Source organism: Manihot esculenta, chromosome 12 (genome assembly GCF_001659605.2).
Source record: "Manihot esculenta cultivar AM560-2 chromosome 12, M.esculenta_v8, whole genome shotgun sequence".
Taxonomy (NCBI): domain Eukaryota; kingdom Viridiplantae; phylum Streptophyta; class Magnoliopsida; order Malpighiales; family Euphorbiaceae; genus Manihot; species Manihot esculenta.
The window spans coordinates 4,834,388-4,860,797 of NC_035172.2; the positions used below are offsets into that span (position 1 = coordinate 4,834,388).

General features: G+C 28.1%; 3 protein-coding genes across 8 annotated transcripts; 1 reads left to right on the plus strand and 2 right to left on the minus strand.

The window, feature by feature from the left end:
* Positions 1–5,120: 5,120 nt before the first annotated feature.
* LOC110628570 (E3 ubiquitin-protein ligase CHIP) lies at positions 5,121–9,872 on the minus strand. Of its 5 annotated transcripts, none has more exons than XM_021775308.2 (8): positions 9,430–9,870; positions 9,166–9,237; positions 8,991–9,054; positions 6,628–6,699; positions 6,078–6,225; positions 5,844–6,016; positions 5,665–5,775; positions 5,121–5,577 (listed from the first exon to the last, which is right to left on the minus strand). In XM_021775308.2, the coding sequence occupies exons 1-8, from the start codon at positions 9,486–9,488 to the stop codon at positions 5,446–5,448; spliced, it is 831 nt and encodes a 276-aa protein (XP_021631000.1). In that variant the 5' UTR covers positions 9,489–9,870; the 3' UTR covers positions 5,121–5,445. The 5 variants fall into 5 exon arrangements, with proteins under 5 accessions (XP_021631000.1, XP_021630998.1, XP_021630999.1 ...); XM_021775306.2 differs by having other exon boundaries at positions 9,170–9,237; positions 9,430–9,867; XM_021775307.2 differs by having other exon boundaries at positions 5,844–5,997; positions 6,092–6,225; positions 9,170–9,237; positions 9,430–9,866.
* Positions 9,873–13,268: 3,396 nt separating this feature from the next.
* On the minus strand, positions 13,269–18,207 carry LOC110628891 (adenylylsulfatase HINT3). Of its 2 annotated transcripts, none has more exons than XM_021775713.2 (7): positions 17,857–18,207; positions 17,641–17,696; positions 16,860–16,917; positions 14,732–14,798; positions 13,894–13,949; positions 13,679–13,778; positions 13,269–13,596 (listed from the first exon to the last, which is right to left on the minus strand). In XM_021775713.2, exons 1-6 carry the CDS (start codon positions 18,016–18,018, stop codon positions 13,680–13,682), a joined length of 498 nt encoding a protein of 165 aa, XP_021631405.1. In that variant the 5' UTR covers positions 18,019–18,207; the 3' UTR covers positions 13,269–13,596; position 13,679. The 2 variants fall into 2 exon arrangements, with proteins under 2 accessions (XP_021631405.1, XP_021631404.1); XM_021775712.2 differs by having other exon boundaries at positions 13,679–13,732; positions 17,857–18,206.
* A 4,101-nt stretch (positions 18,208–22,308) lies between these two features.
* Positions 22,309–23,942, plus strand: LOC110627503 (serine/threonine-protein kinase OXI1). Its single transcript, XM_021773850.2, has 2 exons — positions 22,309–22,832; positions 22,944–23,942. Exons 1-2 carry the CDS (start codon positions 22,432–22,434, stop codon positions 23,815–23,817), a joined length of 1,275 nt encoding a protein of 424 aa, XP_021629542.2. The 5' UTR covers positions 22,309–22,431; the 3' UTR covers positions 23,818–23,942.
* Positions 23,943–26,410: the final 2,468 nt, after the last annotated feature.

Below are 26,410 nucleotides of genomic sequence, written 5' to 3' on the forward strand. Positions count from 1 at the left end.
TATACTTGAATCTAGTAATATGTCACAATTTTCACCTTTTATGCAACTGGGTCGACGTTCCTTCCTATTTACCAGAACAAGGAAGCCCTTTTCACAACGGGGTCGACCAATTGATACGACTGCGAAGAGCAGCTTTTGCAAAAGCGCTGAGTAGTTTAGAGATATGAAACTTTGAGTATTCACGGCTCGTATTATTTCTAATAATATGGCCCGGTAACAGATGACTTCTTAGTGCGTCCCGTTCATTCCGCTCACAACCTTCCTTCCAATTAATTCTCCGGGTGAAAAGTTCATTCCGCTCACAACCTTACAACCTTCCGGGTGAAAAATAAATACATTAGATATTCCGGCTTTTGAAATTTTTGATGTTATTTAACGGACAATAATTTCTATATGTTTGTTACCTACTTGGCCGGAACTGGGAAGTCTACCTTCTAAGTTGTTGTTAGTTAATGTTGCTTTTAAGAAACACTTAGATCTTTCTTGTTCTGTTTTTTCTCCATTGGAATAGAAACTGTTGGCTCTTTCAAAGTGTTGGCTCTTTCACTATAGTGTCTGATCCGAGGATGGATCCAAAATGCATATGCATAATGGTTGAAAGAATGGTCCAGAGATAGGGGCTTGGAGTGTAACGGGAATAATGTGGCCATATTGAATGGAGTTGGGGATTTCTGGTACTGTGTGGTCCATCAAAGATGCTGCTTAATGACTTCAACTTTTTGTGAACATTTACCACCAAATCCTATCTTCTCAGTTCCATATATATAAATTTTGCCCATGCCAATTCAAGATGGGCAACATAGTATGTCCTATGTTGGAATATTCCTCGATTATGAGCTATTTGTTGAATTATTTATTGACTTTTTAAGTGCCATTATGTATGCGATTGCACAATTTCATGAGGAGAACCTTACCACTAGATAATCCATTTCAAAAAGGAAACCATAGATAGACATTTATGGATTTTTGACATGGAATAAACATTTCACAGGAAACCCATTTTCATTGGCATTGAAAGCTCCATTTCAAAAATACTATTTATGTTCAAAAATTTCAAGAACAATAATAGAAAGGAGGTTCAAATTTTGAATATTCAGAAACCATCCTCAATGATACTGGTTTAGACAAAAGGTGGACATTGCATTGGAATATGGGTTGGAGATTTTTGGCTTCTTGTGTTGCTATTTTACCAGAAAAATGAAAAATTGAAAATAAATGAAGCAAACAGCAATGATTGCTCATTCATTCTTTTAGGTGTAGGTTTTCAAGCTCAAAAAACAGAAAGAAATGGGTCTACCATGTGGAATTCAGACAAGATTGCTCAACTAAAACCCACAAACATCCAAACAACCCATGTCGGCGATTCTTTCATTGGCTGCTCACTTCTTCTCTCAGAAGAATTATACTAAGCTTCACATGTTTCAAGGAAGACCATGTCATTGTCTTCCACAAGATTTTTTCAAGTATATTAGTTAGTAGACTTCCAACATTATATACAGTAGTAAAATCAGATTTATACTTAATAGGCTACCCACCATCATCTAGATGTCTGTTACTATAAATTTGAAGAAATTGATCTCTATACAAAAATTAAATAAAATTTATTTATTTATTTATATTTTAAATTTATAATTGATAAAAAGTGTGAAATGGATAAGTCCGACTCACTAAAAAAGAAAAGAAGAAGGTTTATGAGATGTATGGTAAAAAGCATGAATGGCATTATTATTAACACCCTCAAATCACGGCTTTAATTATTGTTATTATTAAAACGTCAACCCATTCTCCATCATCAATTCCAAAACCATACTCATTTACTTATACACATTTGATTTTAAAATTTTCCCAATATCATGCTATCAAAAAATAATAATACATAAGGTTTATTTATTTTTATATATATTCTTTTATAATTATGATATTTTAAATTTATATAATTATGTCTATGATAGATTTATAGTTAGTTTTAATAAAATCAAATTATAAATAATATGGTTGATATTATTCATTAAGAGAAATTTTTAATTAGACTAAATATATTTTTTTTTTAAATGAAACTCGAGAATTGAGTGAGTAAAATTTGAGACCTTTCAGATTTACTTAGATACACTTACCGCCAAACTAAATTCTTAAATTAAATATGTGAGTGCTCATATTAAATATATATAGGATGTTTTACTGAGATTCAAAAAAATAGGATTTTAAAATGGTTGAGTAAGATTGCCCTCAAAAGAAGGCGGCTAGTGATGTGTAACGACCTCTGCTACAGGACCACCTTTCCTGTTGCACTGGTCTGTACGTGCGGATACCACAGAGACCTTTTTCATGTCAGGCAACCATTTAATTCCCTTCGATACGCAAGTGGACGAAACTACGAAGTGACTGGATCTATTGTCTTTCCTCTTGTCAGATTACATAGCGGAATTTTAGCTTTTTTGGTTTGGACTTTTTGACAATCCGGCTTGTTGTTTGTACTGAAATCCGAGTTGAAGCAGTTGGCCAGGCTTGCCGATGAGCGCTCCGAAATTGAGGCCTGTTTCGAGGTCTGTTCTGTCTCTGTGGGTCTCGACCCGATCTAGAAGGAGTGCGAAGCCTGACAGTTATCTGTATGGAAATACTAATATAATCTAGTAGGTAGATTTAGTTTAAGTAAAATTTTCTGATTATCAATCTCATAGCATATGGCGCTCTAAAATTGAAGTAGGAAGCAAGTTGTAGGCCATCATACTCTCTTTTAATTCCACCTTCAATGCATCACACCCCAAACTTGCAAGCAAAACTCCTAAAAAAAAATTAGCGTTAAAGTAATGGGCTAACTCTCTAAAAATATTTATTATATTAATTATTATATTTTTTTTTCATAATTTATCATTAATTATTATACTTGGAGAATATTAGATAATCACTTGAAAAAATGATTAGTTCTTAATAATTTTCAAACTCCTAATCAATAATGTGATGCATTTCCGTTCACACCATTAACTGAAGTCTACTCATCCCATTTTAATCTCTTCTTCTCCCTATCAGTGAGTCATACTCTAGCTCTAGTTGATAGAGAGACAAATTTGGAAGTGATGGATCTTTAGATCTGTAGTGCTTCTGGATTTATCAACTCCTGCCGGTGTCGGCACAAGGATCATCATCATATTTAGTACTTTGCAGCGACTGTTAAGGATTTATTCATTATTCTTGTGAAGTCTAATTCAAAAGCAATACTTGTTCTGCGTTTGAATTTTACGCATTCCAGTATTTGTTACCAAATTCTTTTATAATACCTACATATATGTAGATGTATGAAAAGAAGAAAACACTCAAATTTACTTAAATATCATTGTTATGAATAATAATTTTATTATTATTAGAATATCAAATAATTTTGATAAGAATTTGTTAAAAATTAAAATATATTATTAGAATATTGTATAATCTATAATTTTCTATAATTAAATATGTGAAGGAAAAAAGGAAACACTCGAAATTTACTTAAACACCCTGAATAATAACTTTATTGTTTAAATTAATAAAAAACTTGAATTCCTGGATAAATATGAATACCTGAAAAATTAAAATTTAAAGATAAATATATAAGAAATTATTAAATATTAAAATATATTATTATTTGAATATATCATAATTATAAAAATGAAACAAAAAATAACTGATAATAAATTTTAAATTTAATTACTAAAATGATATTAAAATTTAAAACAATTTGTAAAAGTTTAAATATTAAAATTTATTGTTAATTCAAATATTAGAAATTTTTTTAATAGATTGAAATTTAGTCAATAGATAGTATTAAAATATTAAATAATTTAGACACCTATATTTAAATATCAAAAAATTTATTGAAATAGTATTATTGACATTAATATTAAAATAAATTAATTGAAATAATATAATTATATTTAAAATTAGCCAACAATTTGATTTTGCTTTTTTACATAAAAATAATAAAATATAATATTTAATTAATATAATAATTAATTTTTAAATATTATTTTAACCGTGATGGTAATTTACACTAAAAATTTTATTACAATTTTTAATTTTAAAAGTAGTAATTTTACGATCACAATACTATTCATATTATTAATTCATAAAACTCAAATATTATTAATTAATTTAACTTAATTATTATTATATTTTATTACTTATGTCGATACTATCATGTGTTTTTTTAAATAATTATTTATTATTTATTATAATAATAAATAATGTTTTTTAGTTATTAAAATAAGTATATTATTAATTAAATATATAAAGTCAACCGATTGAAATTTTCTACCGATAATCATAATAAATTTGAAACGAATTTAAACGTAAGGCTTTAAAAACTGTCGAAGATCTATCTCAATAAAATTTTAGATTAATTTGATTTATTTTTAAATTAGTGAAACTTGAAATTACTCAAACTTGCAAATATTCTACTCATTATGTTTCAATCCTCCTATGTATACAAGTTCACAAATTGGCTAGAGAATATGTTATTATTTTTAAACTAAAACCTTCCTGTTTAATAAACAAACCATATTAGAATGGATGGATAGTCTGCCTAAGTTAGAAATAAGTCAAGATAGATTATTGCTCAAACTCAAAAAAATATTCACAAACTAAATTTAAACTTTTCAAAATTCAATTCATTTATATCCTCCTTACTAAAATAGTTCAAATGAATTTCAAACTAATGAATTCTAATCAAGTTTGAAAGAATTTCAAATATTAAACAACGAGTTTACAAGCAAATAAAATGCTTTGCAGGCATCCTACTCGTTGCTTTCCTATGAAAATGAAAAGTTTGGTTGCCAAGCAATTTATTAGCAAGAAACTCTCCCTTTCTTTTTGGGTTCTAGGGTACTCTCTCCCTTCTCTTCGCTTCGCCTCTAATAGTAAAATAGATTCTTGTCCCATAAGAATATACATGAATTTGCTGCTAAAGGGTGGAGTTCAAATTCTCTCATCTCACAGAAACATAACCCTTCTACGGTCGTTTCTCGCATAGAAAATAATACCAAAAGCACATTTTTGCCATTATTTTTCATGTTCCTTTCTATCAAATTTTCTTCTTTGGCAAGATATGTGATTTTCTCAGAATAAGTGTACCAACAGAAGAGCAGAGAGAAGGAAAAAACAGAATAAAAATAAGACAATACCATGATGACTTTAGTACATTTTATGTACATGCAGTAACTGTAGCAACATAAATATATGACAATAGAAGCTGTACAACTCAAAAGATGACGATTTCTCGTAACACAATTCACATGGCATCACATTTCACGCTTTGAAGCACAAGCCAAAAAGTGCATACCAGACTCTGATTGATGATGCACTTGAGAGACAATACCAAACGTTTGAAAGAATTAGCTCTGCCCTACTATTGTTAGTTCCTCGGGACGTCGAAGCTCAAATATCAACTTCTCTTTCGAGTAAATCCCCAAACAATCAAATCCAGTCCATCTTGTAAGCCCAACCATGTTTTCTAAGATATGCTTGGACTGCTTCCTTTATAGCCAAGTTCGGTATTAGCTGTGATGGATCAAGTGGTTCTCTGGTGATTGGATCAAACTTGCCCACCTGATAAAATCAAGTAGATGATCAATCAAAAATAAGTACAGAAAAGCAAATAATAGACTTCTCTAGCGAAAGATGCAATGTGTAAACCTTCTTTAGATGGTCGAGGATAACAGCTCTTTCATATGTAACCCCGCTTGGAGTAATCACAGGATCACGGAATATATCAAGCGTGATTTTACAACATAGATAATCTGGCACCTGAAATTTTCAAAGTTTTAGATGGAGAATGACAGAGTCACAAAAATCACATACAACACAGACGCTACCTCTGATGGTGCGTCATCTTCTACAGCTCTCTCAAACACTTGTCCTAAAGCCTCCAGTTGTTTCAAATGGGAAGCAATTGTCTCGTCCAAGAATCCTTCTGTCTGAGAATTATCAAGGAAATGTTTCTCCTTCAGAGCATTCTCACAGGCTTCTCTGTGAGAAACAAAGACAACTAATGTGAATGGTAAATAACAAATAAGCAAGCAATTTGTTATGACAGAGACTAAACTCACTGGGATTTACATACTTCAAGCTTTGCAGTTCCCATGAACGCTTAGTAGATGCTTGCTCCCATTCCATGTATTTTGCTTTTGCTAGCTCTTGCCAGATCTCTTCTACCATATAACCCTTTGGGTCTGCACCCCTACCAAGATCCAGAGCCTGTAAAAATGAAGGTTTCAGATCATCCCAAATAATTAAATCTGATGCTTATGATCAAGTCTTCATTACAAAAAACAGCATCTAACCAGCACCATACATATTAAGTTATCACACAACAATGGACTACATCATATAATATGCTCAAATTGCTACTTCATGTTCTCATAACTGTTATTGAAAGATACCGATCATTGTCACACCAGGTCACTTCTTTTCAAGTACATGTTCGTCATCTACTTGTTCCTTCTCATATCTATTATTTCAAAATCTCACAAGATATATTGATAATTTTCACAATATCAATATATCATTATGGGAAACCATCACTTCCGGTTAGGGTGAGCATTTCAAAAGCCTCCCTACAGCATATAATAAGAGAAGTTTCAAGATGATAACTCTTACCCTTTGCAATGCCTTTATTCCTTCAGCTAACTCATTCTTCTGTAGCAATGCAAGTCCCAACATATAGTGGGCCTGTCGGCAAAACAAGGGTGAACTTCACGTGATTGTAATAAAATACATCTGCACATATACAGAAACATATATATAGGTGTGTATAAGCAAGTTAAGATGCAACTATACAAGGTAGATATTAAATTGAGGCCCACTAATTCTATTGACAATAAGCTAAGAGAAAGAGATAGAAAGACAGTATGATAAATGGTTGAAAAAATAAATACCGAGTGCCTTTATGCTAATTGTAAATGCTGGCTTCTTTTTCAACATACACTAAAGGATCAACCTTTATTTTTAAGCATTAAGGAGTTTGACATGCAAATGGCAAAATAAGCAGTCTACACTCCTTCCAAGAATAAACATCTTCCACCATAAGCAATTCTGATGTCATCATATATATCTCTTCCCCCTCTTCTTCTCATTCATATTTTCAGGAGGATGCTCCTTTCGCTCCTCATTATCACTCTCTCACTCACCCTCGTTTTCATCTCTTTTGATGAAAGTGCAAATAATTTGAGATTAAGGCTCATTTGTTTTGTGGAAAATATTTTTCAGGAAAACATTTTTCATATTTTCTGGAATTTGGGACTCACAAAATTTAGTCAACAGAAAAAAGTGTACTGGTTAAAGGAAAAAAAAAGTCATTTTAAGGAAAATGATTTCCTCTTTTGAAAAGAAGAAGTCATTTTCCACACCTTGATTAAGACCTCTATATATAAATTTGTTAATAAATTTCATTTATTAAATTAAAATTAAGCACTGGAAAATAAGTTATCTTGTTGAAAAATATTTTCCACGGAAAATATTTTCCAAATACAAATTATTTTCTGCAAACAAATAAAGCCTAAGGCTTAGTAGTTGTTGTTGTTGGTGATGGTGGCAGGTCTTTGGAATGGAGGAACAACTTATGCTCTTTAGCAACATAGAATCATCACCATAAGGTTCTCCTTTTCTTCTCTTTTAAACCAACCTTATTGATTTATGGAATACCAAACAGAAAAATTTCGTAAAACAGACACATAGATACTTTCCTTATGTGGTTATTCACTCTAATTTAGTGAGGGAGTATCATGGAGAGGAAAGTGTGAAGAAAGTAATAAAAATACAAAAGATTCAGAAGTGGGCCAGTGAAAAACAAAAAAAGATAACTTTTTAGTACAGAAGAGTGATAATGAACAGCTCTATTCCTTGCAAGAACAACATGAATGTCGGGGTAGGAGACTAATACTAACAGAAAAGCTATATAAAAGCTATATAACTTTTCTTAGTCAATAAAAATACTAATATTCAAAAATTCAATACAAAGTTCAAAATATGTGCTTGAAACAGCAAAGCTATTGACAATTATTTGGAAGAGAAGTTCACAACTTAAGAAGCACAATGAAGTTTGCAGCAGACAATATCATTTAATATACAGAAAAAAGGGGGAAATTTAAGTTGCTAGTTTGGGATAATTACAGTGAAAAAAGCATGGACTTAGGAATTTGAAAATGTGGATGGATGTCTATGAGAAGCATTTGTTGTCACCATAGATGGCATGGAGTTCAATCCATTAAGATAAGTAAAATCTAAAAGATATATTTTAATCATATTCTCTTGGTCTTGTCGAAGGCTTGTTTGGAGCTTTTCTTAAGCTTGCGGCTTAATCTTAATAATTTATTTTGATTAGTTTGCTATCCATCTAGTGTGAGTAGTTGAGCAGAAGCCCCCTTTTTGTAGTCTCCTTCAAAAAGGAATTTCCCTGGCTCATCAAATGAAAATTTCCATAAAAACAAAAATTGTTTAATTGTGCTGAACACGAATGCCTCAGAACTGGTGAAAAAAGAATCTGTCATCAAAACAAATCCAGCCTTTCTAAAACAAATATGTTTGTCAATGTACAATTGTCTATGGGTTTGAGTTGCATTCGGTAAATTTAATGATCGACTCCAACCATGGCCATCATGTTTAATTGCTTTATCACTCAGTAATGCAGTTGATGACACGCATTAATATTGGCCATTACGTCAATTAACACCTAGCACCAGACACATTCTATATTGAAAGTAGCATAAAGCACCAAATAACAAAACCTCTCAAACCATAAAACATTCTGTATGATAACAAAACATTCAATTAGCACCTTGATAACCAGTTGATTATCAGATACGATCAAGTTTAGACATAAGCAATTAATTTTGCAAGCAAGTCGTTTATCAAGTGTGATCAAGTTCAGACACAAGTATGCAAATATGCCAGCTCAAAATCAACCAAAATCAAAGGGAACATGAAGTAGCAGAGAACAAATCATCATCGACCAAAAGCAATACCTTGACAGAATTGTGGTCAATTTCAATCGCTTTGCGACAATCCTCTTCAACTTTTGTCCAATCACTGATTCCCAGTATCATGAACCCAAAAAACAAAAGCCAGGTCAGAAATAAATCATTTCCAGACACAAAGGATTTCTTTTTTTTTTAAAAAAAAAAAGGCCAGTACTCGTACATACTTCCGTTTCCGATGACACAGAGCTCGATTCGTCCAATAAATAGGAACATTAGGGCACAAAGTAATTGCCTAGCGTTTCAACAAAAGAATAAAACATTAAATTTTCTGAATCTATGCCTTAACAAAAGAGGAAGAACACAAATAAACAAAAGATAACCTCATCCAACAAATCCCCAATCAATAAATTTCATAGAAACAAGAAAAAAAAAACGTCCAGGATCAATTATTTCCCCTTTTGTCTTGCTCAGTTTGAATTAATACCTCAGTATAAGCATCAATTGCAGCTCCAAATCGATCCTTTCTGAAATAGGTGTTCCCATCGATTCTTAATTGTTCAGCTTGTTTCGCAGCCGCAGTCAATACAGCTCCAGGCCCCATTCACTTTCTTTTCTCTCTGGCTCTCAATAACCCACCTCTCAAATCTAACGATCCTCCAATTTCTCTGTAAAATCTGCGAGTATGCGTCTCTAAAATCGTGGCTAATGGGTCATAATAATCTTCTCCCTCTAGAAGTTTCCATCATTATTAAATAAATATCTCACGATTTTTATATACGGTGAAAAAGATAGACGCGTAGGGATAACTGTAGATGGACGCGGAGGTGAAACGACTGGGAAGAAGGAAGGAGGCAAGGTTGGATCGCAGAATGGAGAGGGAAGCTTTGTGCGTTGGGGAATTGGAAAAGATTGAGTAACGGGTCGGTGATGTAGTTAGGTCACAGAGCTTTTTTATAGGACGAGTCTTGAGATAGAAGTTGGTTTTAATTGGCAGTTGGGTTTGGTAAAGGGGTGATGGATTTTTTCTTTTTTCTCTCACGTGATTATTAATTTTGTGATATAAATCTGTTTGAGCAAATCCTTTCTTTTTTGGCTGGCTCGTAAGGAAATAAATTTATATTAATTTTCTTCCTGGAACCTACGAGTCTTTTCTTTAATGTTTTGAAACAAATCGAGAGTCTTCGGGATTTGTCTTTGTTTCCAAAAATCTTAATCAAGACATGGAATTTTTTTCTCAATTTATTCTTAATTATTTTAAGGTTGTTTTGAATTGGAGCCACTGATCTAATTTGTATTTAAATAATTATAAATTTATAATTAAATTTAATTTTCATTTTATCTCATCATCGCTCTTTCAAATACTTTCCCATACAAGTTACACGTGACATTTTTTCATAACTTTATTATTTTTATGTTGTTTTCTAAACTTTTTTTCACGTTAGCTTATTTATTTATTTATTTCAATAATATCATCATTTAATATTTATAAAATTTTATTAATTATAATTTTTTAATTAATTATATTAAAATAATTTAAATTTATATTAAAATCTAATTTCATTTCATATGACTATAATTATTTCTCTCTAACATAATATGCTCAGATCAAAGAAACCATGATACTAAATCCAATAATAGGTATGCTCAAAGATAAAAATATCAAATAATATGTTAATAATAAAAAAACTAATTTCTAATTTGTATTTTTTTTTCCCTCGATTTGCCCCATTTTTTTATGTATAGTTATCAAGGAAGAACCTAATAGCTATGTTTATCAACATTCTTTTTGCCAAATAACTAAAAATCTCAATATTTACATTATTTTAATATTAATTTAAATATTTAAATTTTAAATTAATTACATTAATATATGTACTATAATTTTACTTTTTGTTAATTTTTAAATATTAAAATACAAGAATTTATATAAAATATTAAGTATAATATTTTATTATTTTTTAAATATAAATTAATTTTACATATAAAAATAATATTAACTCATATTTAATTATAATTAAATAATATATTTAATTTTAAAAAATAATAACCTAATGATTAACTGTGCAAATAGATTTTATTTTACATTAATAAATATAAAAATTTTATAATAAATATATTATTTTTAATTATTCTGTATATATTATTATTTTAAATTAAATAATATAAATATCATAAAATATTTATAATTATACTGTAAATGTGATTGTATATTCCATAATTGAATTGCTCATCTTTAATTTTGATTTTAAAAATTAATTAAAATTATATTTAAATATAAAGATTGGTCTATTTAGTTTAATATCACTTATACTAAACTTCAATTTAAGCCTTTTTCCGAGCTGGTAATATTTAATATTTTAATATAATTAAAATATTAATATTTCGAAGTTGAGAAAATATATTATGAAACTTTTCCTTAATCATTACTAAGCAAAGGAGGTTTAAGTGAATTTAAATATGTATTTATTGTTGTAAATGTTTTTTTTAAATAGAAATTAGAGATTGAAGGAGTAGAATTTGAAATCTCTCGAATTTAAATCGGACGTATATATTATCAGACTAAACTTGTGAGTGCTGTTATAAAATTTTTATACAAATCCCAGTCACCATATATTTCATTAAAAAAATTAATAAATTAAAATTTTAATAGGTCCTACCATAAGTTTTTACTTTTACAAGGTTGAAATATTAGCTTAATTGGAGCTTTTATGTTTTAAATTATTGTGAGTAATAGAGATATATATCACTATAGAATATTTTAATAAAATATAATATTTATTCCAAGTTTGAAAGTTTTTCATTGATAATTTAATTTAACTATATTTGACAATTTTTAAGTACTACTATTAAATTAAATGACGTATTTCTCATAAGACAGTTTCTTTATTTTTATTTGAAATTTTAAAAGAATTTAATTAGGTGGATTAAGTTATATATATAATTAGTAAAAGATGTCCCACAACATTGCTTTTAAACTGTTATTAAATTAAATGACTTCACTTTATAATATAATTTTTTTTAATTATGATAATAAACTGGATGTCCATACAAGTTATGTTACTCGATCCAAATCCATTTAGTTCTTTCTGTCATGTGAAAGTTTATAAAAAATAATCATAATTAAATGCGTTAAATAATTTTTTAAAACATAATTAAAAATAGCTATATTATAGAAAAATAAATTCATGTAGTAAATTTAGTTTAGTCTAAAGACTCCGTTTATTTTATTAATATTTTTTTAGTTAAAAAAAATTAAGTTATTTTTCGAATCTATCAAAACTCCAATTATATATGGATTGAATTTAAAAAGGATTTGATTTAATGGATAGATAATAACACTTCTTGGTTTAAAAATTTAATTTAAAAAATTAAAAAAAATTTAAAAACTAAACATGTTTAAAGATTCAAATATAAAAAATTTTAAAAAAAAAATAAAGAAAGAAGATGGAGAAGAGAGTAATATAATAGCTGTGTATAGGCTATATATCAACTGCATTTGCTATATTTTAATTGCATTTTAGCTATATTTTAATTCAAAATTTCTCTTCGGATTCAAAACTCATGATATTCCACTTCAAGTTTATTCCAATCTTCTTTTGCTATTCAGCACGTCATAATTTTTAGAAAATTAATTTTGTAACACAATTTTGAAGGAAAGATTTAACTTTGAATTTTTTCAAACTTTTTTAGTGAACTTTAATTTGAGCAAGAGTGAAATTGCTACAAAGTGATTCTGTTGGTGCATCTTTAAGAACAACTTTCTAAAAATCATATGCTTGCTTGAAGATATGATTACATTTTCACTGACCAAATATTATAGTTATCATGGTAAGAATTTGAGGAGTATTTAGAAAAAGACTACTGTTGGCCATTTTGATAAAATAAGATTAAAGAAGACTATGAATTTTGAAATGGATTTGAAAGAGGATTTTGAAAAGATTTTTTGAAACAAAAAGAGTTTTAATACTCCTGTTGAATTTAAAAAGAATTTGGTTTAAAAGGTTGACAATAACACTTGTTGGATTTAAAAAATTTAGGTTAAAATACAAAAAATTAAAGAAAGAAGATGGAGAAGAAAGTAAAATCCAAGCACATCTTAAGAGAGGTAGATCGATCATATACCTGCAAATATCCTATCACTTCCATCCCAAAACACATTAGGACTGAGAACTTCATTAGTAAAGAGACTTCAACACATATAGATTATAACAGAGGGCATTCGTTTTTCTAATATAATAACTTCTTGTCCTGAGTGCAACCAAGCTGAAAATGCCAAATATTCCTCATGCACTTTCTGTTTCTCTATGGATGAGATATCCAAAATGCTAAGAAGTTTATGGTGTCATTTCTTGTAATGTTTAAATACAAGTACTTTTAGTGCTAGATCAAATTACTTCCCACTTAGAGTACAACAAACCAATGTATATGTCTGCAAGGTACCTACTCAAAAGAATGGGTCTATACACATTATGGTACATGCTCACACTGTATGCACAAAATAACGCAGAAAATATCTATAGACCTTTTAATTTCTAGGGAGACTAGATTCTTGATCCTTGCCATTTTCAGAATTGCTTGATAATTGTTCTCGAACACGGTTAACAAGTTGAGATGCTCTTTGGTCCAAATCCAAGGGATGCCTCTGCAAACTCTGCAGAACTTCAACAAATCATCTACTTTTCCTAGGAGAAAATTGGTCTTCCTGTTGCAAAAGCACATAAAGTGATGCATACCTCAGTGGTCCATAAGCAATCTCGCGCCTTTCGAGGGATTATATGGATGTGCGTCTAGAATTTCCATGGAAAAATTAGCATAAATGTCCATTTTACTCTGCTGTAAATAACGGAAGTATCTTGCTAATAAGGAAAAAGCATATCTATTTCCTAGAACGCAGTCTTATTCTGATTTGGTTGAAATTGAAGAACAAAAAGATTGAGCATCAACTTACATGAAATATTACTTGGCCAGCAGCTGCACCATTATTAACCAACAAATTGAAAGAATCTGCAAATAAGTTCAAAGGATACTGCAGTCTATCAGGTGATATTAAAATGTCGCTAGAATGGTCCAAAAACACATATTCCATTATCCAAAAACTAGAAATGAGTAACAGAAGCAAGTTATGCAGTTATATAATTGTTAAGAATGAAATAAAAACTATCCTCATACATTATCTTATTGGGAAAACTATCTGAAAATATAGAACTTCAGTCAGTGTTGAATTCGGAACGACATTTTAAATAGCAACTAATATCTCCAAGGCTCCAACTTTGGTTTGTTTGCTTCAGTGATGGCTATCTCTTCTACAAGACCTTATTTAGATGTCTGATAGACTAATGTGGACATAACAAATAAGTCATATCAATAGTTAGTGCTTTTTTTAATAATTATTTTATCACTAATGAATATAAGTTAGAGATCGGCTCCAATCAGTGTTTCATCTTCCAGGCCATTCAGAAGAACCAGTCATCTCTCCCATGGGACAAGGATGTACAACAATTGATGACCTAAGAAATCAGATAACCTCTGTACGAGAGGATTTTACTGTGCCATACAATCCAGCCACATGATCAAAGTAAGGGTGTGTAGCTTGTTTTGTCAATACAAAACTGGGTCAAACCTGACCAGAGGCCTCATCATGTCAGTTAAAAAAGCCAATTTCTCATAGTTCTGAAATCTTAGAATCAACTTGGACATATCATATACCAAATAAATGGAATGGTAACAAGGAATTTGCAGGGAAGAAATAAGTTAATCATATTAGCAATAGAGTGTTAAACATGTACCAGAACCAGTGGCTTTCATGATTGCATTGCCAATAAAAGGTACCTTTGAACACATAGCTGCGACCACCTGCAGACCCAATTTCTTAGAAGAGTCATGGCGAGATTTATTTGTTTTACATTAATACTCAGGGAAAGTCCAAGTATTTGGAAAGCCTTACTCCTATTTTACATGGACTTAAGGATGAGTTTTGGATACAGATATATCACATATTCAGGGGACTCGTTGAAAATCAAATTTTGAAATACTTGGTAACAGATCCAGATTTGAAGTTATGAATACCAGTCTAAATGTTTTGTCTCTGAATAAAAAATGCAGTCTTAACATTATGATGGAAAATAGTGGGACAAAAAAGAATATAACAAGTGAAAAAATAAAACTGTACTGCATTTATAAATCTTTCAATTTCCTTATAAATAATTATGCACTTTAAGGCTATGTTTGGTTCAACTCCAATTCCTAAAATTTTGTGGAATTCAATTGAATTCCATATTTTCTATATTTGGTTTGAATTAAAATTAGAATTCAATTCTAGAAATTGAATTCCATGGAATTGGTTATAACTAAAACTAATTCTTTTAAGTTTTAAGGGAATCAAGTTTTGATGGAATTTAAAATGAATTCCACAAAACTTACATAACAATGACTAAAATGCCCATAACAAAACTTTTTTCTCAATTTATCATTTATTTTACTAGTTAATTAAATAAATAACAAAAAAATTAATAAATAATTGAAAAATATTAATGATTACAAAATAAATTATTAAAAATTATTTTAAAAAATAATTACACTTTTTAACTTTTATATTATTTTATAAATATTGAATAAAAGTAATAGAAATTACTTAAAAATCAACTACTTACCTTAAACCTTTATATTCTCTTGAATTGGTTGAAAGAAATGAAAATTATCCTACACAAGAGTACACGATATAAACTCTCATGTTAATTTATTTTGATTTTATCAATATCTTATTAGTGAGATTATATTTTTGTTAATTATTATTATTATTATTATTATTATTATTATTTTATCATTATTATTATTTATTTATTATTATAAATTTATTGTAAATATAGAAAATTGTATATATGTATATATATATATATATATATATATATATATATATTTCTACTTCACTCTTTAAGGGTAATATAGGAATTGAGAGCAAATGAATTTCAATTCTGAAATTAAACAAAACAGAAATTATATTTAATTAAATTGAATTTTGCATTTTAAGTTATATCAAACCAAATAATGAAATTCATTTTAAATTAATTCTATTTAGAATTCAATTGAATTCCAAATAATTCTAGTTATAGAATTGAACCAAACACTATGTGAAAATATAGGCCTCCTAATCCAAAAATCTCTTTTTTTTTCTAAACATAAAATATCCAACAGCATGCATATCCAACAAATATGTGCAAGCTCACTTGCAGGCCTGAAAAAAGCAATTAGAAATGCAATATACTATTGAATACATGATATCCAATCACTATCAGAAAATGTCCACTCTTGGTTTGTTCATCTAACAAAGTTTTATCAGATAGAACAGTCTAGTGAGTATGAAAAATATGCTATTCTTTAAAGCCATTTACAGAAGTCAGATACAAGAAGACCTTTAGGTTTTTATGCTTCTAATGTACATAAAAAATGCTTTTATTCTTTATAGACTTTAGCTGTAATAAAGAGAGAGAAACCTCAAAAAAAGCATCCAAGGACTCAAGCAGTCACCTCAATTGTGGTTTACTGAGTACACTAAAGGAGTATGTGGGCCAAGACAAGCAACCAACACAAAAGTTACACAATTACACAATGATTGTAAGACATATACAAGAATAATACTTTGAGATGAAACGTAACTAAGCACGAACTAGTTAACAGGATTTTGCATGGAAATTAATCCAATAAGAACTAAATTTGTAACAAATACACTTTTGACATATTGCAAGTTGGCTGATAAATGTCAAGCCCATCAACATTTGCAAAAGCTAAATGTCAAAAAGAGTTGAAATGGGAAAAGAAAGACACTCATCAATGTCTACAAGTGATTGGGGCAACAAAATTCTTGAAGAACCTACAAATAATTGCACCAAATTGGAAGGGGGTGGGGGGATAACTTACAGATGGAGGAGTGGCTTCCAAGGAAGAGAAATGAGATTTTGGGATAATAAGAGAGTGCCTACAAAACAAACAAGGTTTGATTCAAATGAGTAGGAGACAGATACCCTCATTTGGAATCAAGAATTTTACAAAAATTCAATTCTATTGATTTCTTTTCTTGTCTGGAATTAAAAATTAAATTCTTTTTAATTTAGAAATTTGAAATCATACATGATTTTGCAATAATATATTTCAATTTTTTTCTTATAAAAATGAATCATTCTAAACGAAGCTAAAGTTTTACAAGTAAAAGAATTAACATGCAAAAGAAACACATACTCAGAGCTGTCTAATCTCTTGAAAGTAATCATGTTAATGTTTGAACTTTGCATATTGTTACAATCACAAATCCTCATGTAGTCAGCACAATGAAAGGAATGTATCGTCTTGAGGGAGAGAAAAAAAATATAAGTTAAGCAATTGGTAAAACTTCTCTCTGCTGATGTACGGAAAGGAAATTCTGGGTAAATGTTGTTCAGGAGAATTCAATTAGAAAAATCTATCAACAAAGAGCTGCAATTGCATTTCATTACTTTTTCTTTTCATCCATTTCAATAGTTAATTTCAGAAAACATATAACATTCTTCAAGTGACATTAAACCTGGATGACAATAAGAATTCACTCAAAGAACATTTCCACTTCTAACAACTTGGAATGAGCTGCATCACCATAATAATGAATCCATATATAATTTTTTGAAATAGCAAATTACAATTGTGCTTTCGATAAATGATACCTTACCCATAACTCAACGGATTTGTATCCAAAATACACAGGCACGTATCATCTTCATAAAGCTGCAAGAACAAGATGAATATTATCCTAAATCAAAGAACTCCTAAAATGTTTAGAAATATATAAAATCGAATGTAACTCAATCACCAAATGAAAAAATACCGAGCTTAGCTTAATCAAACTTCCAAATTTTTTATGAACAACGGAAAGCGCCAATTTTACCTTAAAAGCCGGGGACTCTCCGCGAATAATCTTGCAGAAAACGCAGTCATTTTGCAGAATCCCCTTGTCATCAGAAAGGCAATTAGAAGGAGATAAAGGTGTGGCAGGCAGAGGTATGGGGCGGAGATGGGAGCAGAGAATGGTGAGCCTCCGTGTCTCCATTCAGGCGAAATCGGGGAGATGGTGGTGAAGAAACGGAAGAGTCGGGAAGTGCGACGCCATAAGAAAATTAATTGCAGAGAGAGTGAAAGACAAATGGTAAGATTGTTTTTAAGGAGAGAGGTTAGCTTCCGGTGGTTGGTTTGCTTATCCTGTTGGTTTTGTTTCGTGTGGTGTGGCTGTCTCCGAGTCTCAATTTCCGCTCTCTTTTATATCATATGTGTGTGTGGCTTCCTTAAATTGGCCTTTCACGTGATGTATTTAAGTCCGATGTTAAGGGAAATTTAATTAATATAATTAAATTAAAATGAATTTAAAAATTAATAATTATATTAAATTTAAATCGAGTTGAAATTTTATATAGATTATTTATTTTCAAACCTATTATATAAATAATTAATTTAACATTAACTATATCTTTGCTCCATAAAAATAAGGGTCATTGTCGGTATGTTCAAAAAAATATTTTTCTTATGTTTTACGTTTAAAATATTCTAAAAATTTTCAATTAATAAATTATTTTCGGTTTAAAAGATATTTTTAAACAAAATTATTTTTGTATTTCTATTCATAAGCTTTGATAGCTTTACTAATACTATTAAACTTTTTATACATAAATTTATTGATAACATTGTAAATAAGAAACTTTTTTTAAAAAATCATATTTTTATTTAATATTTAAAAATATAATAAGCATAATAATTTTATTTACTTTTAATATTTTATATTGCTTAACTGTAAAATAAATAATTTGCTTTAATACTGTCTTATAATTCTACTTTAATTACTTCTATTTTTTTACATATTAAAAAAGTAGTACAAATTAAAATAATTAAATCTGTTTATTTTTCCTTAATATATCCTTATTTTGTTATTTATTAAAAAATAGGTAATTTATATTATTATTCTTATTTTTTGAATAATAATAATAATAATAATTATTATTATTATTATTATTATTATTATTATTATTATAACTAATAAAATTTACTTTTTTGTACATATTAAATAAGGACATATTAATTATTATAAAAATATATTTTAATAAATTAGTAAATTAACTATTGTCAATCGTTTATAGTTTGAGAGAGATAAAAAAAAAAGTTAATATTTATGAGATTGGATAGAGTATAATATTACTCATTATTATTATTATTATTCTCTAATTTTTTTATAATTTAATTTTTAATTTTAATTGATTAATTTAAATAATTAGTTTTCATTTATAATTTAATTTAAAAATAGTAATTCATTTTTTATTAAAAAATAATTAGATGAAGCAAGCATGAAGTAGTATGATTTTAATACTTAATCATAGTTTTGAGAATATAGGATTGAGTTAAACTCTCTTCTTTGTTTTATATCTCAATTTTTTTTATTTATACAATTGACAAATTTAAATTCAAAACTTTTCAGTTTTAAAGACGATTTCATTATTAATAATTTAAAATTTATTTATTTTATTAGTTCTATTTAATTTATATTTTCTCATTATCTTATGTATCAGTTTAAATATGATTAAGTTGTTATTTCTTGATATGGATTTTCAATATTTAAACCAATATAAAGGCCCTTTTAGTGCAAAATTCGGGTTCAATTTTCTATTTTCTTGTAATTTTATAAAAGAATTAATAATTTTTAAATTATTACTTAATTTAAAATTTATCCATCTAAGTTTCAAGCGAAAGTAAAAATTAATTTAACTGAATCAGTCTAATTTAATTTAATTTTATTTTATTTTATTTAATTTATTAAATATTTTAGTAAATTTTTTATTTCTTATACTTTATATTTAATATTTTAAAATTTAATTAAAATATCTTAATTTTAATTATTATTTAATCTTTTCATATTATAAAAAATAATATATTATTATCATTAATCAATTTAATTTAATTTTATAAATTTTTTATTAAAATAAAATTAAATTAAATTAAATTAAATTTTTAAAAATAAAAATAAATTAAAAAATAAATAAATTTCTAAATTAATTCAAATTTTTTTCAAATAGCCTATCCAAATAATAACAATGTTATTTTTTCTTTGCCACGACTTAAAAATAAAAATAAAAATCCTAACATATGATTGTGTTTCTATCTTTATTTTTCTTGTACTTCTATTTGAAGTTGTTTCAAAACAATCAAAACAGCTGTGACACGTGTTTTTGGTTTATTTCAATTTCATTCGAGTTGATGTCACGATTTAATTGTCATACAAGTGTGGTTTTAATGGTGATTGAGCTTTTCTTAAACACTGCTAAAATTATTATTTCTTATTATAGTTATAATTATTTGTTTTAATTTATAATTTGTATTCAAAAATTTATCTTAATTTAGTTTACAATTTTTTTTTATTTTAGATAGTAATTTTTTAATTATTTTATGTCATAATAAATTAAAATATGTTATTAATTTAGTTTTAATATTTTCATTTATAAATCAGTTTAAAAATAATCAATTTAATTATTTAGTAAAATTATTTTAAAAGTAATTTTTAAATAGCTAAAAGGTGTTTAAAAATAATTTAAATTATTAAAATGGCAAAAAATAATATGTAACTTTAAAAAAAGAATCATGTGTTGTTTTACTCGGTCAAAGAGTAATTTTAAAATAAATAAATAAGTTTAAAAGTCAATATATCTCATTTATGACTTCCGATTTATTTTAAGTATATGAAAATTAAAAATTAAAAAAAATTAAAAAAAAAAAAAACTAGCTATGATTTTCTTAGTTATAAATTGATTTGACCATTGGAGACCAAACTCTGTCTTGGTTTAACGTTAGCAAGATGCCCGTGTCATGATTGATATAAGACTAGTGGGTTGCAGCCTAATTGAAAGTCCAGCCGCTATGAAGTTTCAACCATCTCTCCTTTAGCGGCCCAATACAAATGTTCAGATTTCAGACCAAAAGTTATTATAAATTAAAAAAATTAAAAGATGATTGATAATTTTAAAATTAGAATTGTTTCAGTTTAGTACTTATTTTGATTTTATTTTTTATTTATAATATATTTTTTTATAATTTATTAATTGTAATTTTTTAAAATTAAAATTTATATTAATAAATTATTTTAAATTATAATAAATTAAAAGTAATAAATAATAATTAAGACAATTATGATATGATATTCATTATTATATAATAAAAATTATACATGTGCATAAAAAATAATTATATTTTAAAATTTTATATTTATTTATTATATTTTTTATAATAAATTAATATTTTTATAAGTTCTTTTATATATCAACAGTAATTATTACATATAATTAATTTATTAAATAGTTAAGATATATTAATTAAAATAAATTATAAAAAATTAATTATAATTGGTTATTCATTATTCGGTGTCAATTATATACTATTCTTATTAGTATTGTAAAAATGAACTTACTGTAATAAAGCAATAAATTTTTTAGTTAAATCTAATTTTAAAGGGTAATTTATTCAACGCTTACAAACGTAGTGTGATAATAAATATATATAATTAAATGAAATCTCAAATTTATTTAGCGAATTTTAATTTAAAAAAAATACTTAATCGTAATTGGTTGATTTATTTATCTCACTAACTATATTATATTTTAATTTTTTATCCTTTAGCATAAGGTAAAGTTTTGTGTTTTTCAAAAAAAAAACAATTTAATTACTCTGTACTCCTTAATTATAGACTAAATCATACGTTAACTACATTATATATTTTTTAATTGGTAATTACATATTTTTTTTTCAATTGAATACTACATGCTTAAAAAATATTTTTGAGAAGTATATAATAATAATAATAATAATAATAATTTAATTTTAGTTTTATTATTTTACTGTCATTTTTTTTTCAATTTTTCTGTTAATATGCAATTCTCAAATATTTAAAATCGTGAAGAAAACATATTTCCAGGAACTGCACACGTTAAAATCGTTTTAAAAAAAAAATTTCTTCCAACAAAAATAATTTCCTTCTCTTCCAAGTCACACCAGCTGCCGCACGTATTTGAAGTTTGAACATTTCTCCGCCTCACCGTTTCTAGAATCTAATCCCCTACCCCTACGCACACACGTAAATCCATACGTAATCACGCCTCCTTTTTTTGCCAATTTTTGTTACCTCGCTCTCTAAGATCTTGCCACGTCATCCAAAACTGCAAAACCCACTACGTGTTCAAATCACACTGCATCAACCACCACAATCTTAATCACGAGAACCTGCCTGATTTGGATCCTTCCTCACCAAGAAAGTGTAAATGCACAGCGCAACGTAGCACATCACAGCACTGTCACAACTCACCATTCAAAGTTTCTTCCGCTTTATAAATTTGCGCCCAACAGAAATTTATCAATCGCCTCCAAGAGAATAGAGGAATAGCGTGCGTTTTCGCCTTGACCCTCTAGTCACTTGCCGGTCACTTTCGCTACCATGTACGACGATGTGCCGCAAGATCAATATAACCAAGAATGTATAGTGCCGATGTTGGACCTGAATGGCCTCAAAGTGATGTCTCCGCTCGGCCGTGGAGCGAAAGGCGTGGTTTTTTTGGTCAAAGAAGATGTGTTTGGTGAGTTGTGGGCTTTGAAGGTTATATTGAGGGATTTGGTGGAGAAGAAGAATAAGGATGTTTCCGATGGGAGTGAATACAAGAGAATTTGCTTTGAACGGCAAGTTTTGAGCCAGTTTAAGCATCCGCTTTTACCAAGATTGCGTGGTGTTTTGGCCACAGACAAAATTGTCGCTTACGCTATTGATTTTTGTCCTGGACGTGACCTTAATCAGTTGAGAAAGCAACAGAGTGAGAAAATGTTCTCCATCGAGATGATCAGGTATATTCAATTTACTTCTTTTTGTTATCAAAGTTGAAAAATGAAAGGAAATTCAGATAGAAATTTTCCATAGTTTGGTGTTTGGGTCGCTAAATTTATTTTTCATCTCAGGTTTTATGCCGCTGAATTGGTTCTGGCATTGGAGCATCTTCACAGTCTAGGCATAGCCTACAGAGATTTGAAACCTGAAAACATCCTCATTCAAGAAAATGGCCATATAATGCTCGTAGATTTCGATCTCTCCGCTAAGCTCAATCCAAAATCACCTCAGACTTCTCCTATTTCTAACTCAAATAATCCCAAACCCCACTCGTCTCACAAAAAGCGATTCTCTCCATTTCACAGCTGCTGCAATTCAGGTGTCTTGCCCGACGACTCATCAGAACGCGATCTTAGCACGTTACCTCTCGAGTCAGACACTACCGAAAAGTCCAACTCGTTCGTGGGAACCGAAGAGTACGTGTCGCCGGAAATAATCCAAGGGAACGGGCACGATTTCGCGGTGGACTGGTGGTCGTTAGGAGTCGTACTATACGAGATGTTGTACGGAGTGACGCCGTTTAAGGGAGAAAATAGGAAGGATACATTTTTCAAGATTTTAACGAAGTCGCCGGATCTCGTGGGGGAAGCATCGCCGTTGAGGGACTTGATAGGAAAGTTACTGATGAAAGACCCGAAGAAAAGGATCAGAGTTGAAGAAATCAAGCGCCATGAATTTTTTAGGGGCACCAATTGGGATTTGATACCGCAAATGTCGCGGCCGCCGTACATTCCGCCGGCGAGTCATGAATTTTGGGAAAGGGAGGCTATGGAGGGAATAATGAAAATTGATTTAGAGTCTTTTGTCCAGAGAATATTTGGCGGTGATGAAGTTGAAAAACAGGAAAAAGTTACGAATCAGGAAGATGAGAACACGGAGAACAAAGCGTGGGTCAAAGGACTCGATAATTACCCTCAGGGAACTGATGATTTTATTGTTTTTTAATTATTATTATTAATTAATTCTTTTGGTTGATAATTTTAATCTTTAAGATGTATAAATGCCAGATGGAGGTAACATAGTTTTGGAGTAATAATCAAAATCATGACAAATATTTTTTTGTAGCTTAATCCATATATTTAATTTCCTAATTTACCTTAACTAGTTAAATTGACATTTCATAACAATTTCAATTGAATTTCTTTACATTTCCTTGAGATTTTCTTTCCAGACTTCGAGAGAAATATTTTTTTTAATATTTTCTGACCTCTTCTCATGACATTTTATATTTTTTAAATTACAATATTGTACAATGAAAAATATTTTATTTTACAATTAAGTTATATTTCATAAGTCTAAATTACTACTATTTAACTTAATAACATTAAAGTCCACATTAAGTTAATATTATTTAAGTTAATAATATTAAAACCCATGTTTAATATAGTGAAAAAAATAGAAATTATTGACTTTGAATTTCTATATCTTCCAACTATTTTAAGATTATTTACTTTTTTATAGTGTGAAGAAGAAACTATATCCAGCTGTGTATCTTTGTTGAATAAAAAATTAAAATTTTAAGTTATATTATTTTTTATTTGAATTTAAGAATGCTTTTAGTGTGTTTGAATGGTGGAAAGAAATAAAGAAAGAAAGAAAGAGAAGTTGAATGGAAGTGGTGAGTTGTTTGGTACCATTTGAATGCTTTTTCAGTTTCCAACATCAACAGTATTCATGGATGGTATGTTAGAATTTTAGTAAAAGATTTTATCAAAATAAGGAAGGGGGAGGGATTAGGTAAGGGTCTCTTATGCTTTGCTTTTTGTTTGAATTGATAATCTCACTATAATATTCCATTCCATCCCATCCAAAAAGAAGAGACAATCTTCAGTTATAAGATATACAACATTTCTTATTATGATTGTTATTAATTCCTAGTAGTATTTTTGAAGCCTTAATTGAATTGTTCCTGATTTCTGTTGATAACTTGATATAGTAGCTGGGTAGAGTATCTATAAAGATTAACTTATTCAATTTTGAATTCATTTAATATATATAATGTTTAAATTCATTCTAAATCTAGTTAAATTTTACTTTAGATTAGTTAATGAATCTACCATTTTAATCTGGACATACATGTAAAATTCGATTCTAATCCAAATTTGAGAATGATATTATACAAATTCATGATATTACTGGGCAAAAATAAGTATATGTATGCTAATATTTTAAGAGGTAAAGTAAAAAATAAACAACAAATTTAAATATAAAATAATGATACTTCTTCGTAATTTCCCTTGTATTAATTATCATATATGGCTTGATCTTTCAAAGTTGATGTCTTATAATAATAAAATATTAGGCGATTATATTTCAAGGGTTTGGTTGGTATGACTATTATGGATTCCCCAAATATGCTTAGTTGCTAAGATTTCAAATCTCACATTTGCTAAATCTATGCATTGTTTTCATACTTAATTATAGATATTAAAAAATATTAAACTCTAATTTGATTTTAAAAAATATTTTAAAATTTATTATTTTTTATTATTTTTATCTGTTAAGTGATAAAAATATATAAAATATTTGTAATATAAAAAAATTAATTAATAGATATTTTTATAATATTCAGAGTACAATTAATAAATTTTTTCATGAAAATTAAATAAAATTAACGAAATAATTAATTAATAAATTTTTTAATATTTTAATAATTTTTTAAAGTAAAAAATAATTAATGAATTTTCTATGTAAAAAATAAATAATAAATTTAAGAAAATCTAATAATTTATTAAAAATTTCTGAACAATGTGTTGTTTTTTTTTAGTGAGAGAAATGGACTGAGGAATCTGTGAAATTAAATTTAATACATTGATCACTAGAGTATATGGTAAACCACCGAATTTATTATTTTTTATTCCTAAGATGATCAAAGAGTATATATTCTCTCCATTACCTGAGTGGGACGGCCTTATTATTTCTATATATTTATATCATAAATTATTTTATTAATCTTAGTATAATCTTTTTAGTTTGAATAATAATAATAACAATAATAATAATTTAATGGTAAAAATAATTGATCGCACAATCGCATAATTACTTAAGAAAGCAGCAGAAATGGTACTACGTCGGTATGGGAGTAGGCAGGCAACACTTTCAGTGTGCCAAAGGTAAAGGGAATAATTAATCATAGTGGCCTTGCACCGGCACAACTAGCTCTTGCTTTTTGTTTACTTATTTGATATTCGAAATATATTATTATAATTAATTTAGATCGTACTAAGATTTTTATTAATAGAGTATTTTTTAAAAAAAAATTAAAGATATTCTATAATTTAAATTGAACTAAATTTATATTTATATTCTTTTTTCAGACCGCCTAAATTCCTTATAAAAGTATATTATTTTCATCCAAATCGATATTATCTGAGATCCTTATAAGAATTTATTATTTTTGTTCCAAATCGATATTGATCTGAAATTTAAAAAATATGGTTTATCACTGGTTATATAGGCTTGGATGGAGAAAACGATGTTTCTCCTCTTTTATCTTTTTTTTTTTGTCCGCTAATAACCTCTAACTGCTTTTCTGCTA

What these genes read in the sequence shown, in the direction of transcription:
- LOC110628570 (XM_021775306.2), bottom strand. Translation starts at nt 9,546, where the DNA reads ATGGGGCCTGGAGCTGTATTGACTGCGGCTGCGAAACAAGCTGAACAA. An exon ending in CAATTGATGCTTATACTGAG is followed by an intron (nt 9,238 to 9,429) that starts GTATTAATTCAA and finishes TTGAAACGCTAG; the next exon opens with GCAATTACTTTGTGCCCTAA. An exon ending in TCCTCGACCATCTAAAGAAG is followed by an intron (nt 5,578 to 5,664) that starts GTTTACACATTG and finishes TGATTTTATCAG; the next exon opens with GTGGGCAAGTTTGATCCAAT.
- LOC110628891 (XM_021775712.2), bottom strand. Translation starts at nt 18,018, where the DNA reads ATGGAGACACGGAGGCTCACCATTCTCTGCTCCCATCTCCGCCCCATA. An exon ending in CATGAAAGCCACTGGTTCTG is followed by an intron (nt 13,950 to 14,731) that starts GTACATGTTTAA and finishes ACTTATTTGCAG; the next exon opens with ATTCTTTCAATTTGTTGGTT. An exon ending in ATTGCTTATGGACCACTGAG is followed by an intron (nt 13,597 to 13,678) that starts GTATGCATCACT and finishes GAAGTTCTGCAG; the next exon opens with AGTTTGCAGAGGCATCCCTT.
- LOC110627503 (XM_021773850.2), top strand. Translation starts at nt 22,432, where the DNA reads ATGTACGACGATGTGCCGCAAGATCAATATAACCAAGAATGTATAGTG. An exon ending in TTCTCCATCGAGATGATCAG is followed by an intron (nt 22,833 to 22,943) that starts GTATATTCAATT and finishes TTTTCATCTCAG; the next exon opens with GTTTTATGCCGCTGAATTGG.